The sequence below is a fragment of the Phoxinus phoxinus genome, assembly GCF_949152265.1.
Source record: "Phoxinus phoxinus genome assembly, chromosome: 18".
Classification (NCBI taxonomy): Eukaryota; Metazoa; Chordata; class Actinopteri; order Cypriniformes; family Leuciscidae; genus Phoxinus; species Phoxinus phoxinus.
Genome location: NC_136893.1, coordinates 298,287 through 312,500, shown reverse-complemented (window position 1 = coordinate 312,500; position 14,214 = coordinate 298,287). Strand labels below are relative to the sequence as shown.

Sequence of the window (14,214 nt, the reverse complement as noted above, 5' to 3'; positions counted from 1 at the left end):
CGCTGTGAGGGGATTGGTCAGATCGCTGTGAGGGGATTGGTCAGATCGCTGTGAGGGGATTGGTCAGATCGCTGTGAGGGGATTGGTCAGATCGGTGTGAGGGGATTGGTCAGATCGGTGTGAGGGGATTGGTCAGATCGGTGTGAGGGGATTGGTCAGATCGGTGTGAGGGGATCGGTCAGATCGGTGTGAGGGGATGGGTCAGATCGGTGTGAGGGGATTGGTCAGATCGGTGTGAGGGGATTGGTCAGATCGGTGTGAGGGGATTGGTCAGATCGCTGTGAGGGGATTGGTCAGATCGGTGTGAGGGGATCGGTCAGATCGCTGTGAGGGGATCGGTCAGATCGCTGTGAGGGGATCGGTCAGATCGCTGTGAGGGGATCGGTCAGATCGCTGTGAGGGGATCGGTCAGATCGCTGTGAGGGGATTGGTCAGATCGCTGTGAGGGGATTGGTCAGATCGGTGTGAGGGGATTGGTCAGATCGCTGTGAGGGGATTGGTCAGATCGCTGTGAGGGGATTGGTCAGATCGGTGTGAGGGGATTGGTCAGATCGGTGTGAGGGGATTGGTCAGATCGGTGTGAGGGGATTGGTCAGATCGCTGTGAGGGGATTGGTCAGATCGCTGTGAGGGGATTGGTCAGATCGGTGTGAGGGGATTGGTCAGATCGCTGTGAGGGGATTGGTCAGATCGCTGTGAGGGGATTGGTCAGATCGGTGTGAGGGGATTGGTCAGATCGGTGTGAGGGGATTGGTCAGATCGGTGTGAGGGGATCGGTCAGATCGGTGTGAGGGGATCGGTCAGATCGGTGTGAGGGGATGGGTCAGATCGGTGTGAGGGGATTGGTCAGATCGGTGTGAGGGGATTGGTCAGATCGGTGTGAGGGGATTGGTCAGATCGGTGTGAGGGGATGGGTCAGATCGGTGTGAGGGGATTGGTCAGATCGGTGTGAGGGGATTGGTCAGATCGGTATGAGGGGATTGGTCAGATTCTCACCATGGCCATGGATGATCTTTCTTGCCGAAGTCCTCGTCCGTCACTGAAGACACCAGGAAGATTGAGTCTTTGGCCCATTTCTGGATGCAGGTGATGTGGAAAATACAGTAACAGCAGACACAACTCCACACCTGATACACACACAGAGAGAGAGAGAGAGAGAGTGTGAGTGAGTGAGTGAGTGAGTGTGATTGTGAGAGTGAGAGAGTGAGTGTGTGAGAGTGAGTGAGAGAGTGTGTAAGAGTGAGTGTGAGTGAGTGTATGAGTGTGAGAGTGAGTGTGAGAGAGTGAGAGTGAGTGTGAGAGTGAGAGAGTGAGTGAGAGAGTGTGAGAGTGAGAGAGAGTGTGAGAGTGAGTGAGTGAGTGTGAGAGAGTGAGTGTGAGAGTGAGTGAGTGAGTGAGTGAGTGTGAGAGAGTGAGTGTGAGAGTGAGTGAGTGAGTGTGAGAGTGAGTGTGAGAGTGAGAGAGAGTGTGAGAGTGAGTGTGAGAGTGAGAGAGTGAGTGTGAGAGAGAGTGAGAGAGTGAGTGTGAGAGAGAGAGTGTGAGAGTGAGTGAGTGTGTGAGAGTGAGTGAGTGAGTGTGAGAGAGTGAGTGTGAGAGTGAGTGAGTGAGTGTGAGAGTGAGTGTGAGAGTGAGAGAGAGTGTGAGAGTGAGTGTGAGAGTGAGAGAGTGAGTGTGAGAGTGTGAGAGTGAGAGAGAGTGTGAGAGTGAGTGAGTGAGTGTGAGAGAGTGAGTGTGAGAGTGAGTGAGTGAGTGTGAGAGTGAGTGTGAGAGTGAGAGAGAGTGTGAGAGTGAGTGTGAGAGTGAGAGAGTGAGTGTGAGAGAGAGAGTGTGAGAGTGAGTGAGTGTGTGAGAGTTGTGAGAGTGAGTGTGAGTGAGTGAGTGTGTGAGACTCTCAGAGAGTGAGAGTTGTGTGAGAGTGAGTTTGAGAGTGAGTGAGTGTGTGAGTGAGTGAGAGTGAGTGAGTGTGTGAGTGAGTGAGAGTGAGTGAGTGTGTGAGAGTTGTGTGAGTGAGTGAGTGAGTGAGAGAGTGAGTGTGTGAGTGTGAGTGTGAGAGTGAGTGAGTGTGTGAGAGTGAGTGTGAGAGTGAGTGAGTGAGTGAGTGAGAGAGTGAGAGTGAGTGAGTGTGTGAGAGTGAGAGAGAGTGTGAGAGTGAGTGTGAGAGTGAGTGTGAGAGTGAGTGATTGTGTGAGTGAGTGAGAGAGTGAGTGTGTGAGAGTGAGAGAGAGTGTGAGAGTTGTGTGAGAGTGAGTGTGAGAGTGAGTGTGAGAGTGAGTGATTGTGTGAGTGAGTGAGAGAGTGAGTGTGTGATTGTGAGAGTGAGTGTGAGAGTGAGTGTGAGAGTGAGTGAGTGAGTGAGTGAGTGTGTGAGTGTGTGAGTGAGTGAGTGAGTGAGTGTGAGAGTGAGTGAGTGAGTGAGTGAGTGAGTGAGTGTGTGAGTGAGTGAGTGAGTGTGTGAGTGAGTGAGTGAGTGTGAGAGTGAGTGAGTGTGAGAGTGAGTGAGTGAGTGTGAGAGTGAGTGTGTGAGTGAGTGTGTGAGTGAGTGTGAGAGTGAGTGAGTGAGTGAGTGTGAGAGTTGTGTGAGAGTGAGAGTGAGTGTGTGAGTGAGTGTGAGAGTTGTGTGAGAGTGAGAGTGAGAGTGAGTGTGTGAGTGAGTGAGTGAGTGAGTGAGTGTGTGAGTGAGTGAGTGAGTGAGTGTGAGAGTGAGTGAGTGAGTGAGTGAGTGAGTGTGAGAGTGAGTGTGAGAGTGAGTGTGAGAGTGAGTGTGAGAGTGAGTGTGAGAGTGAGTGTGTGAGTGAGTGAGTGAGTGTGAGAGTGAGTGAGTGAGTGAGTGTGAGAGTTGTGTGAGAGTGAGAGTGAGTGTGTGAGTGAGTGTGAGAGTTGTGTGAGAGTGAGAGTGAGAGTGAGTGTGAGAGTGTGTGAGTGAGTGAGTGAGTGTGTGAGTGAGTGAGTGAGTGAGTGAGTGTGAGAGTGAGTGAGTGAGTGAGTGAGTGAGTGTGAGAGTGAGTGTGAGAGTGAGTGTGTGAGTGAGTGAGTGAGTGTGAGAGTGAGTGAGTGAGTGAGTGTGAGAGTGAGTGAGAGTGAGTGAGAGTGAGTGAGTGAGTGAGTGAGAGTTGTGTGAGAGTGAGTGTGAGAGTGAGTGAGTGTGTGAGAGTGAGTGTGAGTGTGTGAGAGTGAGTGAGTGTGAGAGTGAGAGTGAGTGAGTGAGTGAGTGAGTGATTGTGTGTGTGTCTCACGGGCTGTGTCCTCCTGACAGACGCAATGCAGATGAGACATGTGACTCCTCCAGACTGACACACATCATGTAAATAATGCCTCGTTTGCTCCAGAAGACGGACATCAGTGTCACCTGAACACACACACACACACACACACACACACACAGAGAGAGATGCGTTATTGACATGATGACCTCTGCTCACTCTTCCTCATCATCATCATCATCAGCACCTGTGTGAGACGTGTACGGAGACAGAGCAGACTGAAGGATTTTCCCTCGCTTCCCATCATCTTCATCTTCATCATCATCCTCATCCTCAGAGGAAGAGCTGCATGGCTCAGTGGCCAATCGCTGAGCGGCTGCCTGGTCACACTTCCTGATCTCCTCGAATCGGGTCTCAGACGACACGCCTCTGACCTCTAACCTCACAGGCCCGGGAGGACACGTGACCTGACCTCTGCCCTGACCCCGCCCTCGACCCCGCTGTCTCCAGGCCGGATCCATGACAACGACCCCTAAAACAACACACGTCATCAAACAGGCGGGAAACCTGAGGGACTGAATCTGACGCGATCACAAACCACTGTAAATCACCAATGAAACACTGTACTAATCAAGCAGGAGTGAAATCACTGATCAAACGTAGTAAATAAGGGTAAAATAAAATTAATAAAATGAAAAACGGCAAAATAACTGACATAAACGGTGAACAAGGTGAAAGCACTGAAGAGCAGATTGATGTCAGCTTTCAAATAAAAGCGACTGTTCTTTCTCCGGATCATTTAATAAATCAGTGTATAATTATGAGAAAAATACGCGAACTGTAAAGAAAAATAATTTTCTTCAAATAATAAAGAGTCTTACCGACACGAGTCACTCTGACGAGCAGCTCAGGAATCCGCGCGCATGCGGAAGACGTCAGCGCCGCAGAGCATGACGGAAGATGTAGTCCTTAGCAGTTGACAGTCAGGCGGAAACCTCTCAGAAAAAACTACAACTCCCATCAGTGTTCAGATGGAGTCGTTTTAAAGACACGTCTGCCTTTCACATTATCAGTCCATCATTAGTAAGATAAATAAATAGGTACAAAATAAATACAAACGCCATATAAAAGGGGTTGGTCAGAAATTCTTTATTGAAGAAGTATTTTAATTTTTATTTCACAGCCCATTTAGTTCTTTGATTAAACTTTTAACTGACATTGCTAGAGCAGCATCTCTCTAAATACAAAGAGTTTTGAGTGACACTACTACTGCTAACAAAAAAAGATTTATTTCATCCTCACATTCTCTCACGGAAGAGAATAAATTACATGTTTAGAACATGATACAATCAGTACTAACCAAATCATCTGTACAATATCTTACATTTGCATTTAGCAGATTTCTTCATTCTATGTTGTTGGTTAACTGCAAAACATGCTCTTATTACTCAGTGTTTTTGTCTCGTTTACAGTCCAAATATCAAACATTTCTTAAATCAAGATGCATTTACCAAAGTAGTATAATTACATAAGATATTAAGTCTTGTTTTCTGGGGAAATAAATAAAAATTAATTGAGTTTTTGCTTAAAACAAGCAAAATTATATATATATATATATATATATATATATATATATATATATATATAGTTTTTGTTTGAATTAAGATTATTTTTCTGACCCCGTTGGCAGATAATTTTGCTTTTTTTAAGCATCAACTGATTAATTCCCCCGGAAAACAGGACATAATATCTTATGTAATTTTACTCATCTAGTGAATGCATCTTGATTTAAGAGTGTTTAGATATTTGTACTGGATGAAGACAGAAGCACTGAGTGATAGGAGCATGTTTGGCAGTGCTGACGACACACACACACACACGTTCCCTCAGGGCCCGGAGAGCTCCGCTCCTCCCGAGTCGGGGATCTTCTTCTCCAGTTTGGTGACCCGCTGCTTCAGCTTGCCCTGGGCCGCCTCGTGCTGGGCCAGCAGGCGTGCGAAGCGGGTCTGCAGCTCGTCCAGAACACCGCTGATCTTCAGCACCTTCTCCTCCATGTCCTTCGGGTCCGGGCCCTGCTTGGCCAGCTCCAGATCCAGGAGATTATCCTGTGGAGGAACAGCAGAGCTTCACAGTCACACCAGGCTGGGGCAATCTGCTATATACTCTGAGTTTTACACCGAGGAAACAGGTCTCTCTCACACACGCACGCACGCACGAACGCACGCACACACACACACACACACACACCCATCTATCTTCTTCCGCTTATCCGGGGCCGGGTCGCGGGGGCAGCAGTCTGAGCAGAGACACCCAGACTTCCCTCTCCCTAGACACTTCCTCCAGCTCTTCCGGGGGGACACCGAGGCGTTCCCAGGCCAGCCGGGAGACATAGTCCCTCCAGCGTGTCCTAGGTCTTCCCCGGGGTCTCCTCCCGGTGGGACGCGCCCGGAACATCTCCCCGGGAAGGCGTCCAGGAGTCACCGGAGCCGATGCCCGAGCCACCTCAGCTGACCCCTCTCGATGTGGAGGAGCAGCGGCTCTACTCTGAGCTCCTCCCGAGTGACCGAGCTCCTCACCCGATCTCTGAGGGAGCGCCCAGCCACCCTGCGGAGAAAGCTCATTTCGGCCGGCTGTGTCCGGGGTCTTGTCCTTTCGGTCTTGACCCAAAGCTCACGACCATAGGTGAGAGTAGGAACGTAGATCGACCGGTGGATTGCCGTTGATGTCACTAGCCGTTTGTCTGCTGTCTGTTCGCCAATATGAGTTTTGCGTCCTCTGAGTTTTTTTCCAGACACACAATACAGAAATCTCTCGTCTCAGGGGGACATGATGGAGGTCATTCGAAAATACTACCGGGTTTCAACTGATACACACACACACACATACACACATCCAAACATTCGCCTATCATTCATCAACCTCAAATACGGCTTATCACTTGAAACATGCAAGTAGTAGCAACTTTACAAGTCCGCTCGCTCTAATGCTAACCTAGACAAATGTGCGCTATTACCATATCCAAGTGTTTGTGTGGAGAGCTCTTACTGCATGACACACACATCACTGCATTTAACTCAATATACTCTGTCACTTTGGGTCATGATACAGATAAGAGTAATGCAAACTGTAAAGGGTCTACTTTTCTTTCTTTTTTTACTCACAATAACAACAAAACGTTGTGCTTTTGTAAAATAATGGTGCTTTCTGTCGGTTCGGTCTCAGGGAACTTGAGCACATCACATAAATGAACCGAAACTCAGCGTATACTTGCCTCTCAGACATGAGAAATATATCTATAGACGATTCTAAGGACGATTCTAAGGGCCCACACACTTTTGGGGCCCCAGAGATCAACTGTATTAATGGAATGGGTGCGGTAGGGCCCCAACTTTATATTCTTTCATAGGGCCCAACTGCTCTCAAGTCAAGTCACCTTCATTTATACAGCGCTTTAACAGTATAGAGTGTATTAAAGCAGCTTTACAGAGATCACAGGAGATTACAGTAACAGAGAGTGTTTAGGCTTTACAGCAGCTCTAGAATAAAGTTATTGTCCAGATAAAGTTAGTTTTGATTGATTCACTTCCGTTGCAAAGATCATTAGTGATTAACTTAGGGGCCGCTAACACGACACCGTTCTAACTGAGAACCCGTAAAGTGAAGCACCTCGTACCTTCATCAGGATTTGCCGACCCTTCTCCTCCAGCATGGCCTTGGCGTCGGGATATTCGGTGAGCGCCTCCATCAGGTCGTCTTTGGACAGGCAGAAGAGGTCTGAGTAGCCGATGCTGCGTATGTTAGCGGTTCTGCGGTTCCCTGCGCGACTGCCCTTGATGTTGAGGATGCTAATCTCCCCGAAGTAGCTTCCGTCGCTGAGCACCACGAACTGCGTGATTCCGTCGTCCGCCACCACAGCAAGTTTCCCTTCTTTAATGATGTACATCTCGCGTCCGATGTCGCCCTTCTTGCAGATGTAGTCTCCGGGACTGTAGACCTGCGGCTGGAGCTTCAGCACCAGCTCCACCAGGAGCCCGGCCTCGCAGTCTGCGAAGATGCGCACCTTCTTCAGCGTGTCCAGGTGCACGTTTATCGCAATCTCCGCCCGCAGCTTGTCCGGCAGGTACTTCAGGACCTCTCTCTCATCCACCGCCTTCTTGTTGGTCCACAAGTAATCAAACCATTTAATGACACGTTTCTCCAATTCTTTGGTGACCTTTCGGAAGCTCATGTATTGTTTGATGGCGTCGATGCGAGCTTGGAAATCTGCGCGTGCCGCGTTCGCGTTGGTGATCATCGAACCGACGTTACCGACGATAGTGGCGAAAATCAAGACGCCGACTAGGAAGTCTGTGACCACGAAGAAGTACTCTGAGTTCTTGACGGGCGGTGGAGTTTCACCGATAGTGGTGAGCGTCAGTGTGGACCAGTACATGCTATACGCGTATTTCCTCACTAGCCGACCGAACTCTGGGTCCGTGGTGTCCGGGTACACAAACTTATCCGATCCGAACCCAATGGCCTTGGAGAACGAGTAATACATGCAGGCGTTCCAGTGGATGATGATCACAATGTACATCACGAGGTTGGAGATTCGGAAGACGTTCGGGAAGTTAGTCCTTGTTTCGGTGCGCTGGAAGAACTCGAACAGGCGATTGACTCTGAGTAGCTTGTTCATGCGGATCTCCGGGTAGTTCAGGCCGAAGAGCAGGTAGAAGACGTCGGTGGGAACCATGGAGGCCAGGTCCAGTTTGAACTGGAGGCTCTGCATGTAGCGATCGCGAAGCTTCTTCTCGTCTTTCACCAGGAGACCCTGCTCCAGATAACCTGCAAACACACACAGATTACTCTCAAGACGCTCAGCATTCAGCACGCAGATCTCTCGTGAAGAAGCCGGACTCACCTGTCCTGGTCCTGAACACCATGTCACACAAGTACACCAGATCAGACAGGTAATCCAGAAAGAACCAGAACAACAAGTAGTCCTCCTGCAGTTCCTCAAAACAAGCTCTGAGAGAGAGAGAGAGAGAGAGAGGGAGAGGGAGAGGGAGAGAGAGAGAGAGAGAGAGAGAGAGAGAGAGGGAGAGAGAGAGAGAGAGAGAGAGAGGGAGAGAGAGAGAGAGAGAGAGAGAGAGAGAGAGAGAGAGAGAGAGAGAGAGAGAGTCAGGCTGAGATCCAAGTCTTCTTGAAGAAGAGTCTCAGTTTGCATCACACGGGGCTCATATATGTACTAAAATCTTTCAGATTTCTCAGATGACCTTCTCCCTCCAAATTAAACATTTATAATAATAATAATAATACATTTTATTTAAAGGCGCCTTTCTCTGCACTCAAGGACATCGTACAGGGATACATAAAACATTTAAATTGAATTATTATTATTATTATTAAAAGCAACAAAAGATAAATAATAAAACAACATTTCAATTGACATCAAGTGGGATAGGCAGTTTTAAACAGATGTGTTTTGAGTTGTGATTTGAAATGGGGGAATTAATCAATATTTCTGAGTTAGGGCTGAAGGAGACCAGACAAATATGGGGGGGGCAAGGTTGTGGATGGCCTTGAACAGGAGAACTTTGAATTGGATCCGGAACTGGACCAGGAGCCAGTGAAGCTGTTGGAGGACAGGAGTGATGTTGTGGAGGGAGGGGGTTCGAGTTATGATTCTGGACCAGTTGAAGGTTATGGAGGGATTTGTGTGAGAGGCCGAAAAGGAGAGAGTTGCAGTAGTCCAGTCGGGAAGTGACGAGACTGTGGACAAGGACGGCGGCAGTGTGGGGGTAAGGCAGGGGCGGAGGCGATTGATGTTTCATAGATGGAAGCCGGCAGACCGGGTAATGTTATTGATGTGGGGCTGAAAAGATAATGTGCTGTCAAGGACATCCAAACTCTTAACCTGGGGAGAGGGCGAAACAGAGGGGTTATCTATTGCCGCGTTTCCACCGAAATTACCCGGAACAATTTGTCCCAGGAACTTTTTTCCTAGGAACTTTTTTTGCCCCAGACCGGTTGCTTTCTGCGTTTACACCGCAGTCTAAAGTACCGGGAAGATTATAACTGCGCGCGACTGCTCCTCCCAGTCTGCGGCGGACAGTAATCAGTTCTGAGCGCCACATTTATAATAAGTATGAAGGAGATTCAAACTGTGCTGCAGTTGTTTGTCATGTATTACTAACGAGGTAATTAACAAAACGGCAGAAAAGAGACGAGCACTGATACTAAAGCGTGTTCAGAAAGCTCGTAATGCTATAAAATTAGACGATGCAGACATTGACCGTGAGATGGCTGGGACGAACGCCTGCACGAAGAACCGCAATAGATTTATAAAAATGCTGGTTAAAATAAAATGCTGCGTGGAGTCATCCAATCAAAATGCGGCATGAACACAACCAATCAGCATGTTCAGCGCACAAGTCCCACCCCCGAAAGTTCCTGAACTTTGAAAATTAACACCTCGCCAGCAGGGACTTTCGGAGGGGAAATATTTACCCGGAACTTCATTTAGACCCTGATTCCTGCAGTGTAAACACACCGAGTACCAGCCCAAAGTTCCTAGTTCCTGGGGAAAGTTCCCGCCGTGGAAACGCGGCTTATGGTGAGAGAAAAACTGTCAGTTTTGGATAAAGTAGATTTAGTGCCAATGAGGAGAACCTCGGTTTTATTACAGTTTAATTTGAGGACATTTTGGGTAAACCAGGTTTTTATTTCAGAGATGCAATCAGTAAGGGAGGGGGACGGGAGAGTGGACGAGGGTTTGGTCAAGAGGTAGAGCTGGGTGTCATCAGCATTACAGTGGAAGTGAATGTTAAATTTGATATTGCCGAGGGGAAGGAGGTAAATGATAAAAAGTAGGGGCCCCAGTACAGAGCCCTGGGGCACACCTGAAGTGAAACCGGACTGGAACTGTTCATACAGGTCATTGTGGGATAAGTGAGAATGGAGTTGAGAGGCAACTGTTTTTTCAAGGATTTTTGAAATGAAGGGTAAATTGGATATAGGACTGAAGTTGTTGCTGTTTGATCATAAACAACATCTGCAAAGTTGCAACACTCAAAGTTCAAAACAAAGGGAGATATTTGCTTCTAAAGAAATAGTTTTTAAGGACTACAACAAGCGTCTGGTAGGAACTACACGGCATTCCTCCCATTAGTGACATCACCAACCCTAGAATTTACATAAACCCGCCCCCGGGACACGATTTATTATCATGACAGAATATGCTAATCAATGACTGGAAGATAGTTAACTCAACATAATCTACATAAATTCACCAACTAACCATTCAGAAATGTCCTGTTCTTCTACATGTGTCTCTTCTTCTCGAGTCTCTCCATCATTCTGACTCCGGTTTGAACATAAAAGGCTAAAAGTTTTTGACATTTGGTCAATGTGGTGCATTTTTGCTCACCCTCAAAAAGTGATAATTTTAACGTGCTGTATAAAGATATCTGTGGGGTATTTTGAGATAAAACTTCACACACACACTCTGGGGACATCAGAGACTTATTTTACATCTTGTGAAATGGGCATTTTACCACCGCTTTAAAGTAAGCAGGAGTCCGAAGAAAATGAAGGGACAACCCACGCTAACAATATTATTTGGTACCTCGTACAACCCAAACTCACTATAATAGTGTAGTTTTGAGAGATATTGCTCATTTGATCTGTGATATGATAAGATCAGGCACCTGGCGATGATCAGGATCCAGTTATACATCACAGGACACGTGATCACAAACAGCCAGTTATAGTACATGTTTCCTGCGGGATCCACAACTTCAATCTCCTTCGGTCTGGAACAAAAAACACACACACACACACACACACACACACACACACACACACACACACACACACACACACACACACACACACACACACACACACACACACACACACACACACACACACACACACACACACACACACTTCACTGTCAACAACAACAACAACAAAGAGACAGGAATTACTGACAGCAAATAAAGATGAACCTACTTTTCTTTCTCTTTCTCTTTCTCTTTCTCTTTCTCTTTCTCTTTCTCTTTCTCTTTCTCTTTCTCTTTCTCTTTCTCTTTTTCTTTCTCTTTTTCTTTTTCTTTCTTCTTTTCCTTCTTTTCCTTTTTTTCCTTCTTCTCTTTTTTCCTGGAATAACACACACACACACACACACACGCACGTTAGATCATCATATGGAGCTGAGAGTGAAATAAATGTTTGAAAAACATCTCATCTTACTCTTTCTTCTCCTTTTTTTCTTTCTTTTTCTTCTTTTTTTCCTCTCTGTAAATATAAAGACAAATACAGATTAAAAGGGTTGAAAGCACCTTATGCAAGTGTGTGTGTGTGTGTGTGTGTGTGTGTGTGTGTGTGTGTGTGTGTGTGTGTGTGTGTGTGTGTGTGTGTGTGTGTGTGTGTGTGTGTGTGTGTGTGTGTATTCAGGTAACACCAGAGGTGTTCTTTTGCGCCCAAAAGATGGACAGACTCTTCTGAAAGACAATGACTCCATCGACGCACGTTGGAAGGAGCACTTTCAAGAACTTCTGAACCAGACATGGCCGATCATATCCCGCAGAGTCCCACCAGAGAACACATGGGGAACCTCCTACCCTAACTGAGGTTCCCAATGCCATCCGAAATCTCAGGAACAACAAGGCCACTGGTCCTGATGGGATCCCCGCGGAGATTTTAAAGGAAGGAGGACCAAGGCTCTGGCACCACATCCAGCCTCTACTCATCAAGGTCTGGGAAGGGGAAGAGCCAGGGATGCCCAAACTGTTGCCATATTCAAGAAAGGGGACAAGGCTGAATGTGGGAACTACAGAGGCATCTCGCTCTTGTCAACAACAGGCCAAGTCCTCGTCGACCGCCTGCCACCACGATCTGAGGAGATACTCCCTGACTCAGTGTGGTTTCCGTCCGTCCAGGGGAACACCTGACATGATCGTTTCTGCTCGCCAACTACAAGAAAAGTGTCGGGAACAAGGACTGCCTCTGTACATGGCCTTTATAGACTTGGCAAAGGCCTTTGACTGCGTGGATCGGCAGGCACTGTGGAGCATACTATCGAAGCATGGATGCCAAATACATCCGTGTGCTGAGGCTATTGCATGACGGCATGTCAGCCACAGTGCTCAACAGTGGCTCTGAATCTGAGTCATTTACTGTAGAAACTGTGGGTCAAACAGGGACGTATCATCGCACCCGCCCTATTTGCCCTCTTCATTGGAGCCATACTTCACCTTACTGTCCAAGAGTTGCCACAGGGGATCCCAACCCTTTATAGGACTGACGGTAGGCTCTTTAACCTCAACAGGTTTAAAGCCAAGAGTAGAGTCAGGAATACCGCCATCATGGAGTGCAATACGCCGATGATAACCCCAGGAGCCCTGGGTCTGGCCTTGAACATCAAGAAAACTTCTGTATCAACCACCACCCAACCAGCCATCACTCCAGCCCATCATCAAAGTGGATTACACCACTCTGGAAAGCATGGACCACTTCACCTACCTTGGCAGCGTTCTCTCTTCCAAAGCTGATATAGACTGTGAAGTTAAACCTCGCCTGAGCTGTGCCAGCGGAGCCTATGCCAAACTTAGGGCCGAGATGCCGAGACCTGAGGGCTCAAACCACGGTCCTGGTTTACAGAGCTGTGGTTCTCCAACTCTGCTGTGTGGAGTCCTGCAGACATCTGAGAGCACTGGAACTATTCCATCAAAGAACCTCAAGAAAAATCCTGAGGATCAACTGGGGACAGACGAACAAACTCCAGTGTTCTGGAAGAAACGAATATGCCCAGCATCACTACCACCATAATGCAGAACCAGCTCCGGTGGACATCTCATCCGCATGCCCAATGACCGTCTCCCGAAGCAGATCCTGTACTCCCGTGTGTGTGAGTGTGTGTGTGTGTGTGTGTGTGTGTGTGTGTGTGTGTGTGTATACTCACTCTTCATTGTTATTGTTGATGTTGGTGTTGAAGTGAGTTCCAGCATCTGGGTTCTTATTTTCTCTTCGGAGAAACAAATCAAATCAAATCAATAACCAATAATAACTTGTCAATCATTAACCAACCACTGATTTCTGTCCGAGATAATCCAATTATCTGTCACCCATAATGCATCGCTCACATAATGTCCCCTGTGTCCATGGTAACCGGCTCCACCCCCTCCACGAGAAATGTGGGCGGGATCAGAGGCCTCACTCGAGCAGACATGGCAGCTGATTGGTCAAGCCACCTGTCCGTCACACAGATCTGCAGCACAGAACAACACTTCACTGTCATAAACTGCAGATATACTTCAAAACAACAATCATGCAATACTTACATCATTTTAATTGCATGTATCTTGTAAAAAAAGCCAAATAGACTCAACTGAGGAATGTTCATTTACTTTAACAACATTTAATAAAGTGTTAAAAGGAAGAACAACAATATGAAACAATGGATTATGGATTGAGTGTGTAATAAACACAAACAACAGTGACGTTTTAAACTAAAAGTACAGAAGTAAAGCGTAAAGGAGTGTGTGAAGCGACTCACCTGACTGCCTTCACACACCTGAGCGCTGCGCTGACATCATCATCACAGGTATAACTCATTCTCTCACACACACTTTCTCTGCTGAAAGGCAGTACATTTGTAATAAATCCTGAATGGTGTCGGTTTTATTCAGTATTCCCAATCGATCTCGGACCACGAGAGGATTTCAAACAGGCACAGTGGGATTTGGGATTACACAGGAGACAACTGATACACTGGGTCACTCTCTCTCTCTCTCTCTCTCTCTCTCTCTCTCTCTCTCTCTCTCTCACTCTCTCACACACACACACACACACACACACACACACACACACACACACACACACACACACACACACACACACACACACACACACACACACACACACACACCCGCACACACACACACACACACACACACACGGATCGCTGTTTCCTCATGAAGTCAATAACGGCATTAGAATTCTCTCATTTCATTTAGATATTCTTGTACAGC

At 47.3% G+C, this 14,214-nt stretch overlaps 2 protein-coding genes across 3 annotated transcripts in view; both read right to left on the bottom strand.

Annotated features, from left to right (window-relative positions):
• The window catches only part of nfxl1 (nuclear transcription factor, X-box binding-like 1), a 42,662-nt gene extending 38,451 nt beyond the window's left edge, over positions 1–4,211 (bottom strand). Inside the window, exons 1-4 of the mRNA XM_079589438.1 lie at positions 4,081–4,211; positions 3,447–3,731; positions 3,233–3,345; positions 996–1,126 (exon numbers count right to left, since the gene is read on the bottom strand). Coding sequence (XP_079445564.1) covers positions 996–1,126; positions 3,233–3,345; positions 3,447–3,720 — 518 coding nt within the window. The 5' untranslated portion in view covers positions 3,721–3,731; positions 4,081–4,211. The remainder of the gene's footprint in view (positions 1–995; positions 1,127–3,232; positions 3,346–3,446; positions 3,732–4,080) is intronic.
• Positions 4,212–4,330: 119 nt separating this feature from the next.
• cnga1b (cyclic nucleotide gated channel subunit alpha 1b) lies at positions 4,331–13,984 on the bottom strand. 2 transcript variants are annotated; one of them, XM_079589443.1, is made up of 10 exons: positions 13,740–13,984; positions 13,327–13,451; positions 13,146–13,208; positions 11,435–11,479; positions 11,287–11,341; positions 11,195–11,238; positions 10,888–10,992; positions 8,100–8,206; positions 6,873–8,023; positions 4,331–5,304 (listed from the first exon to the last, which is right to left on the bottom strand). In XM_079589443.1, the coding sequence occupies exons 2-10, from the start codon at positions 13,410–13,412 to the stop codon at positions 5,086–5,088; spliced, it is 1,875 nt and encodes a 624-aa protein (XP_079445569.1). In that variant the 5' UTR covers positions 13,413–13,451; positions 13,740–13,984; the 3' UTR covers positions 4,331–5,085. The 2 variants fall into 2 exon arrangements, with proteins under 2 accessions (XP_079445569.1, XP_079445568.1); XM_079589442.1 differs by having other exon boundaries at positions 11,195–11,341.
• Positions 13,985–14,214: the final 230 nt, after the last annotated feature.

Coding starts and splice junctions, on each gene's coding strand:
- cnga1b (XM_079589442.1), bottom strand. CDS start 13,412: ATGTCTGCTCGAGTGAGGCCTCTGATCCCGCCCACATTTCTCGTGGAG. Junction 13,209..13,326: donor ATGGACACAGGGGACATTAT/GTGAGCGATGCA, acceptor GTTTCTCCGAAG/AGAAAATAAGAACCCAGATG. Junction 5,305..6,872: donor GTCGGCAAATCCTGATGAAG/GTACGAGGTGCT, acceptor GTTCCTCCACAG/GATAATCTCCTGGATCTGGA.